At 42.1% G+C, this 9,693-nt stretch overlaps 1 protein-coding gene across 2 annotated transcripts in view; it reads right to left on the reverse strand.

The window, feature by feature from the left end:
• LOC101343880 (general transcription factor II-I repeat domain-containing protein 2B) overlaps positions 1–7,335 on the reverse strand; it is a 101,862-nt gene extending 94,527 nt beyond the window's left edge. For both annotated transcript variants that reach the window (XM_004380849.2, XM_023735300.1), the window contains exon 1: positions 6,204–7,335. In XM_004380849.2, the coding sequence (XP_004380906.2) occupies positions 6,204–6,534 (331 nt within the window). In that variant the 5' untranslated portion in view covers positions 6,535–7,335. The remainder of the gene's footprint in view (positions 1–6,203) is intronic.
• Between the last annotated feature and the right edge of the window lie 2,358 nt (positions 7,336–9,693).

The raw sequence follows: 9,693 nt of genomic DNA on the forward strand, positions 1-9,693 counted from the left end.
ACTCACCAAGGTAGAATGTAGAGCATTGTCTTTATAAGCTGTGTCTTGCCAATTGAGCTAGATGTTCCCCGAGACCATGGTCCCCACAGCCCTCCGCCCAGCAATTCAGTCCCACAGGGAGTTTGGATGAGGAAGCCCTATTTCTTGTAGTAACCGAGCTGATATTGCCAAAAACAAAACCCAGAGTCTTATCATAAGAGTGTCTGAATTACAATGTCAATTGAATTCCCAACCTTGAATGGTGTCTAAAGTTAAAGTGAGGGCATTGATTGGGAAGAAATGAGATCCTGAAACTTGGGATGGGGACATATCGGCAGATAATCAGGAAGCTGGAGACACTGAGCCCCTAAATTCCACTGAATCACTCTTGCCAATACAATCAGCCCTCTCACTCCCATCTGAAGAGATTACTCCATCTTTGTCTGCTAAGCCACCTTCCCCAATAAAACCATTAGCCCCTCCACCTCCATCTGATAAGATTAACCCAGCTGTGTCTAAAGGGCCTTGTCTGAGTCATTGCCTGGGGCATGGCCTGAGGCAGATGCCTTATAAGACAATGCTGAATGTTCTCAAAGCACATTCCCACCACCCATTTTGGCTTCTGGACTTATAACTAAAGTCCCAGCAAGCCCCAAAAGGTAAAGAACAAAGTGTGACCCAGGAGGAGGTACTCAACACTCCAAAAGAACTGCTTGAGTTTTCTAATATGTACAAACGGAAACTTGAGGAATATGTGTGGGAATGGCTATTAGGGTGTGGGATAATGGTGCAACAAACATAAAGATGGATCAGTCTAATTTTACTGATATGTGCTCACTAAGCACAGATTCTTCATTCAATGTTTCAGCTTGAGAGGTTAGGAAAGGATCTAATAGTTTATTTGTTTGGGTTGCTGAAGCATGGATTATGCAGTGGCCTACACTAAATCAAGTTGAAGTACCAGACCTGCCTTGGTATACTGCAGAAGAACGTATCCAAACGCTTAGGGAAATTGGCATGCTAGAGTGGGTTTATCAGGTTAGACCCACAGACCCACACATGGAATGCCCCGAGGACACACCTTTTACCACAACTGTGAGGAACAAATTTGTGGAGGGAGCTCCAGCATCCTTGAAGATTGCTGTGATTGCTATTTTATGTAAAGCAGATTGGACAGTGGGAACTGCCCTAACTGAATTAACACACCTAACTACAATGGGGCTGATTGAACCCCATGGTAGTAGGGGACAAGTGGCGGCACTCAATCGACAAAGACAAGGTGGGCTTGGTTACAGTAATGGATAGTGGAGTCAAAGCAGTAATCAGAATAGTCTAACCTGTATGGACTTATGGTATTGGCTACTTAGGCATGGTATACCTATGTCTTAGTCATTTAGTGCTGCTATACCAGAAATACCACAAGTGGATGGCTTTAACAAAGAGAAATTTATTTCTTCACAGTAAGTAGGCTAAAAGTCCAAATTCAGGGCTCCAGGGAAAGGCTTTCTCTGTAGGCCTTATCAATGTTCCCCCCGGACTAGGAGCGTCTCCACACACGGATCCCAGGTGCAAAGGACACGATCTGCTCCTGGCACTGCTTTCTTGGTGGTATAAGGTCCCCCTGTCTCTCTGCTCACTTCTGTCTTTTATATATCAAGAGATTACCTCAGGACACAATCCAATCTTGTAGATTGAGCCCTGCCTTACTAACACAACTGCCATCCATCCTCCCTCATTAACATCATACAGGCAAGATTTACCACATATAGGAAAATCACACAATACTGGGAATCATGGCCCAGCCAAACTGATACACATATTTTGGGGGGCACGTAATTCAATCCATGTCAACCTAGGAGTGAAATAGATAGGAAATCTACTAAATATCTACTTGATCTGTACAAACGGATGAATTCTAGGTTAGGTGAACAGCAGTCTAACTTAAATCACCAGAACAGAGTGTCACGGTCCCTTAATCAATTCCCAGACTTGAGCAAGTTTAAAGACCCATAACCCCTTGAATGAAGGAAAGGCTGGGTCCCCTTGAGGAAGGACTCCAATACACTGCCAAAAATTTATACTGTTAATCTCTCTCCCGGCCTTCCCCAAAGGGATTTACGGCCTTTTACGAGAGTGACTGCTCATTGGGGAAAAGGAAATACCCAGACTTTTGGGGGATAACTGGATACTGGCTCAGAACTGACACAAATTCCAGGAGACCCAAATGGACAGCAGAGTCAAAGCAATAATCAGAAAAGTCTGATGTTTCACTTTCTTTGAGTTTTGATTATTTTTTAACAGGAAGGACATGCCACCTCTCAATAAGCCCAACATAGTCAGTTTTCCCTGCAGTGTTGACATAGATCATTGTTTCTTCCGTTAATCATCCAGTGGAGTAGTTTAGGGGCCTGATGTATGAAAAATACTCATTTTAAACACCAGAATCACACAGTGCTGTGAGAGGTCCCCAGGAACTGAGAATCTAATGGAACGACATGTTCCAGGCTCTTATCATATTCCAGGCTCCCATCTATTGCTTGCTCCTAAGAGACATGCTTCCAAACTGGAATGGCATGAAGTGCCTACAATATGTAAACAGCTATTTTTCTTCTTTTTGTTTTGCAGAGCAGCTGTCGTTAAACTCTTCTAAATTAAATGCGTATATGGAATGACTCTACTGAATCTATTATTTTATGATTCTTTTCCTAGAGGAAGTTTCAACAAAGGTTTCTTCTAAAACATGAAAGTAAATTGCTTCATTGACATCTTCTAGAGCCAGCTGTAAGGTAGAATTTTCTGTTAATTATACCATCACAATCATTGCACCTCGTGGTGCAATGGTTACGTGTTCGGCTCCTGACTGAAAGGTTGGTAGTTCAAACCAGGGCTTCGAACTAGTTCTTCCTGGTTCAGTCATGGCCGAGGAAATGACACTGGAACAGACCCTAATTTTTAAAATTTGGGTTATCCAGAAAGATAGCCAGAATGGGAAAAATTACGGGTTGAAGCCCCGCTAGAAACTTAATGTCCCTATTAGAAAACAAGGGCAGTGTATGCATTGCATAGCAACCATATCTCTTGCCTATCAGATTTTGAGCAGAGCCAGAAACAGCAGTAAGATGGTAGCTGACCACACTGCTTTGAATTTGTGTCACTCTCCACAGTCCTGCTGATAATCCAGTCTCATGCACAGTTTCCCAAAAGGGCTCACTATGCCTCTTCCAAGCTTCCCATTCCAGGGCTTTGACCCATAATTTTTCCTATTCCAGTTATCATTCCAGATCACCCAAACTGTAAAAATTCTGGTTTCACTTCATTGGTCATGACTGAACAGGTTTGAACTGGTTTGAATCCTTGGTTCAAATCCGCAAGCCATTTTGGGGGAGAAAAGACCTGTTAATCTGCTCTCATAAAGATTACAGCCTAGGAAGCCCTATGGGGTAGTTCTACTCTGTCCTGTAGGAGCACCATGAGTCAGAATCAACTCAACTGCACACAACAACAGCAAATCATTAAGACCACCTGTCAGTTTGTCATACTGTGGTGGCTTTCATATTGCTATGGTGCTGGAAGCTATCCCACTGGTATTTAAATACTAGTAGGGTCACCCATAAGGAGCCCTGGTGGTGCAATGCTTAAGTGCTCGGCTGAGTGTGAACCCACCAGCCACTCTGCAGGAGAAAAATGGGGCAGTCTGCTCCTGTAAAGATTACAGCCTTGGAAACCCTATGGGGGCAGTTCTACTCTGTCCTACAGGGTCGCTATAAGTCAGAATTGACTCGATGGCAATGGGTTTGGTTTTTGGAGGGTCACCCATGATGGACAGGTTTCAGTGGAGCATCCAGAGTAAGACAGACTAGGAAGAAAGACCTGGTAATCCACTTCTGAAAACTAGCCATTGAGAACCTTATGGATCACAAAACAATATTGTCCGATACAGTGCTAGAAGAGGAGTCCCCTAGGTTGGAAGGCACTCAAAACACACAGTGGTTGCAACAATGGACTCCAGCATACTAACGACTGGAAGATGGTGCAGGACCAGGCAACGTTTTGTTCTGTTGTACCTGAGGTCACTATGAGTCAGAGACAACTCAACAGCAACTAACAACAACAAACATTAAGAAGAGAAATGTGATGTCAAGAACTCCAGTTTTCAACAATGAATAAAATAACAGGCAGAAAGGAACTAAATGGAACTCAAAAAAGATAGCTATATCATTTGGTATCAACCTTGCTCCCAGTCATAATTTCTTAAAAAATTAGTATGTCATAATTACTGTACTTTGTATGCATCCTTTAAGTAACAACAAACAGAGGCGGGAACTTGTCTTTCATATTTTATGGTTTGAAACACACCACACATTAATAGAACATAAAAAATAATGAAATATGATTGTAAGCTACCACAGTGCTTCCCACCCTAAGAACATTTCCCTGAGAAAATTTCACTGCATTCCATAAGGATAAAAATCCTGGACAATGAGAACATGTACCACAGGGTAAAATCCTCCAAAGTCTATATGGTGATTACCTCCTTTTCTACCAAAATTGAAGACATCAGCAAAGTTCATTTAGATTGAAGACTTTATATAGTGCTTAATTAACCATTTGCTCTTTTAAAACTGGAGATATAAACAAACAAAAATTCTCAAATCTCATCTAGTTTTCCCAGCAATCCTTCAAGACTCTTGTGATGGTTAAGATTGTGTGTCAACTTGGCTGGGCCATGATTCTCAGTGTTTTAATGTAATCACTCTTGTGATTGAATATACTGTGAGTAGCCAATCAGATGAAAGCGAGTCTCCTTGGGGGTGTGGCCCATATCTGAATATAAGAACGAACCATCTATTTTGGAAGAAGTACAACCAGAATGCTCCTTAGAAGCAAGAATGGCGAGACTACGTCTCACATATTTTTGACATGTTATCAGGAGGGACCAGTCCCTAGAGAAGGACATCATGCTTGTTAAAGGGTCAGCAAAAAAGAGGAAGACACTCAAGGAGATGGACTGACATAGTGGCTGCAATAGGTTCAGCATAACAACGATTGTGAGGATGGCGCACGATCGGGCAGTGTTTCCTTCTGTTGTACATGGGGTCGCTATGAGTCCAGCCTACTTGATGGCACCTAACAACAGTTTCTGAAATTACCATATAAATGTTACCTGTTTTCCTTCAGGATTTTGGAGCATTTGGTTTTAGTGAAAATGAACGTGTCCCAGAGTGAACTGTTTGAACCTCTAATATAAACTTTGCTCTTAATTTAACAGAATACGTGTTCCTACTCAATGCAGTATGAAATGTCAGAGTACGCAAATCCGTGCAAAGTAAATTAGTGGTTACGTAGGGCTCGAGAAGGGAGAATGGAAGGTAACTGCTAATGGATATGGGTTTCTTTTTAGGATGAGGAAAATGTTCTGGAATTAGACAATAGTGATGGTTGCCCAACTCTGTGAATATACTAAAAACCACTAAAATGTATACTTTTAGAGAGTAAATTTTATGATACATCTCAATAAGGCTGTTATTTCAAACAACGGAACTTGAACTTGAAGGGCAGAGAATACAGCAGTGAACCTTTTTTCCCCTAAACCAGAACTGTGTAGGATAAATCCCGGCAGACTGTTTTCCCGTGCCTGGCCTTTTCTCCTGACCTCCATATTTGTTTTCCGACAACAAACAAGCAGATGCATGCTGTCCCGCTGACTTAAACTCCAGCTAAAATCCACGGGAGCGGCTCTCGGAAACGGACGACCTGGACGGGTGGAGCCAGACACCTCCACCACCGAACAGGGCCGCAGTTACCAGGCAACACGGAAGCCCCGCCCCTTAATCTAACCAATCAAGTACGTTCGCTCGCAGCGCGAGCGCCCCATGTACAACAGGCAGAGCGCAATCTCAAGCGCAGCGTGCCCCAGCCAGCCAAAAATCAGCAGCCTTCGCCCCGTCTCTCCGTCCAGCCAATCAGAAAGGATAGGGATGCGCGTGCCTTGCGTGCGACCGTTGCCGCGCAGCAAGACTTCCTCCCCATCCCCCACTCCTTAGGTGCTGCCCGCGGGGAAAAGGGTTCGGGGCCCGTAGGGGCAGAGGGAAGGGGGCGCCAGGGAGGCGCGGGCCACTTCCCGACATGCACCTGGGCAGCGGCCTCCATTTCCCCCGGCCTCGGGAGGCGATACTGCCAAGAGAATCGCACGCTCCTAATGGCGGCGGGGGCGGGGTACGCACCTGAGGGCACCCGCCTGCGGGCTACGCCGGGCGGGCCGCAGGGTCCGAGGGCTGGGCCGTCGGGAGCGGCCGCCGCGGTCGTAGGCCGCTCGGCGGCGGTCGGGAACCCGGCGCCGGGGGAGAGGCGGGACGCGGTGCGTATGCGGCGTCCGAGGCCCCTGTGCCGCACTATTCCTCCTTTTTCTTTCCCTTTTTTTTTTGTTTGCTTCCTGAAATGCAGCCTTGGCGCGTGTGTCCGCAGCGCCCCAAGTGGGAGCTGCCGTTTCCGGTGACGCCGAATCCAGTTGAGCTGAATTTGAGGCTCAGTCGCGTTCCGCCGAAATCCCGACATGCTTAATTAGAGATCTAGTTTTTGACGAGTTGCTGGCACACGTCTTTTCCCACCCCTAGATACCGCCTCCAAACGTGGATATCGTTTCACTCTTTTACTTAATATTTTTGCACGCTTGCAGTTTGTAGCTTTAAAGCAGTTATGTCACAAGTCGAATTACCATTCAATCTGCTTTAAAGACATTATTTGTTATAAACTGCAACAGCATGTCCTGAACATTTAGTGAGGTCGGTGACGTCTCTGATGCCAAGCAAGAGCTGCCCATCGTTACATATTACAATGGTACAATTTAATCTGGTTAAATGACATTTATTTTAAACATGTCAAAAAGAGAATTAATAGAATTATACCAACCATTTACTCATTGCCCAGATTTAACATTTTGTATTACTTCATATTTTTCAGAAGTAAACTATTACAGATACAATTAAAGGCACCATCCATTTCTCTGTTTTTCCTCCCTAGAAGGAACACCTATCCTGAAGTTAATACGTATCTTTTAAATAATACACATTTTAATTTGCAAAAAGACAGCTGTTCCAAATTTGCTGATTTTTTTCCTTGTAAGTGGCTATCAGAGGTATGCTGCCTAGTCATAACACTGTCAAAAATTAAATCTGTCCCTTGAAGCTAAAGATGACAGTGCAACAATGAATTGAGAAAGTTTTTTTTTAACATTTAAAAATGGGATGTTTGTAAATATTTGCATTATGTTATTTTGTTACCAAAAATAAAGAGTGTTTCACCTATAAAACTCAAGTTTGTTCACTTGAACCTGGAAAAAATTTTCTAACCCGTTTAAGTCTTATGTAAGGAAGAGTTTCAGTATTTTGAAAACTTAACGTTAAAAACATCAAAATACTGCAAAGCATCATCAGAAAGAACTGATTGACATCAAGAAGGGTTGTACATACCCACTCAAACTTCTCTCATTCTGTCATGAACCCACTTCAATTCAGTTTTTTCCCTCCCACTCCACTAAAACTGCTCTTCCCAAGGTCACAAGTGACCTCCACACTGCTAAATTCAATGGTCATCTTTCAGTCCAGAATTACTTGATCTGTCAGCATTTGACATAACTCATCACTGTGTCCTCTTGGAAACACTTCTGGGTTTCTAAGACACCACAATGGGATGCTGTTCTGCCTACTTCTCTGGCTGCTCCTCTATCTGTTGCTGGTGCCCCTTTTTTCCACCTTTACATGGTGCAGTGCTCCAGGTTTCAGTCTTAGCCTCTTTGATGTCTACTCCTACTCCTTAGATGATGTCATTCAGTCTTAGGGCTTTAAATACCATTTATAAGCTTATGATTCATATATACATAAATTCATCCCGGGTCATCCTCCTGAACTCCAAATCGATAAAGCCAGCTGCCTACCTTGAAATCTTCACTTGGAAGATGAATAGGCATCTCAAGAGGAACATGTTCCAGCCTCTCTTCAGTTCCTCCTAGTCTTCCCCATCTCAGTGCAAATCCATTCTTCTAGTTACTCAGGTCAAAAACCTTGGAATTATCTTTTACTCCTCCCACACCCTGCGATAATGCTTCAGATAACACAGCCAACTCTAACTTCACCCAGATTCGACCATTACAATAGGAAAAATAAATGATAACCAAGTCACAGTGCTGTTTTTTGGAGAAATGGAAAACACATCCTAAAATCTATATGGACGCTAAGGGACCCTGAATAGCCAAAACAATATTGAAAAAGAACAACAAAGTTGGAGGACTTACACATCCCAATTTCAAAGCTTACAACAATGCTACAGTAATCAAAATAGTGTTGTATTAGCATAAGGACAGATACGTAGCTCAATGGACTAGAATAGAGTGCACAGAAATAAAACTTCACATTGAAATAAATCTATGGTCAATCAATTTTTCTAAATTTTATTTATTTAATTGTTGAGAATATACACAGCAAAACATACACCAATTTAACAGTTTCTACGTGTACAATTCAGTGACATTGATTTTATTCTGCAAGTACTGCAGCCACTCTCACCCTCCTTTTCTGAGTTGTTCCTCCCCCATTAACATAAACTCACTGCCCCCCTAAGGTTCCTATCTAATCTTTCAAGTTGTTGTTGTCAATTTGATCCCATACAGACATCTTGAAAGAGCACAATGCTCAAGGCAGACATTCTTTACTAATTAAGCCAAACTCTTACTTGGTTTTAAGAAGACTTCAGGGGATAATTTTGATTTAAGGTTTAAAGATTATCTCAGGGCAATAGTTTTAGGGGTTCATCTAACCTCCATGGCTCCAGAAAGTCTGGAGTCCATGATAATTTGAAATTCTTTTCTGTATTTTCCCTCTTTTGATTGGGATTCTTCTATAGAATCTTTGATGAAAATGTTCAGTAATGGTAGTATGGTATATTGATTTTTGACAAGAGTGCCAAGATAATTCAACGGGTAAAGAACAGCGTTTTAACAAAGGGTTCTGGGAAAACTGGATATCCACGTGCAGAAGAATGAAGTTTGACCCTTACTTCACACCATATACAAAATTAACTCAAAATGGATCAAAGACCTAAATTTAAGAGATAAAAACAAAAAACAAACAAACAAAAAAAAAAACCACTCTTAGGAGAAAACATAAAAAACCAAAACCTGTTGTCATCAAGTTGATTCTGACTCATAGAGACCCTATAGGACAGAGTAGAACTGCCCTATAGGGTTTCCAAGGAGCGGCTGGAGGATTTGAAGTGCCAACCTTTGGGTTAATAGCCAAACTCACATAGAGGCATATTATTATGATTTAGAATTTGGAGATGGTTTCTTAAATATGACACAAAAATCATAGGCAACACAAGAAAAAACAGATAAACTGGACTTCATTAAAATTAAAAACTTGTGTGTGTCAAAGGACACTATAAAAGGTTTTGACATAGACAAGCAGACCAATAGGACAGAATAGAGAACCCAGAAATAAACTGCATATATATGAAGAACTGATTTTTTTATGCAGGCACAAAGGCAATGCAATGGAAAAGGATAACTTTTTCAGTAACTGTACTGAAACAGTTGGATATCCATATGTAAAAAAAAATTCATTTGGATTCATACCTTGCACAATATAAAAAAATGAACTCAAAATGGATCACAGACCTAAATATAAAATCTAAACTATAAAATGTCAAGAAAACGTAGGA

This window comes from Trichechus manatus, unplaced genomic scaffold (assembly GCF_000243295.1).
Source record: "Trichechus manatus latirostris isolate Lorelei unplaced genomic scaffold, TriManLat1.0 scaffold00077, whole genome shotgun sequence".
NCBI classification, from domain to species: Eukaryota; Metazoa; Chordata; class Mammalia; order Sirenia; family Trichechidae; genus Trichechus; species Trichechus manatus.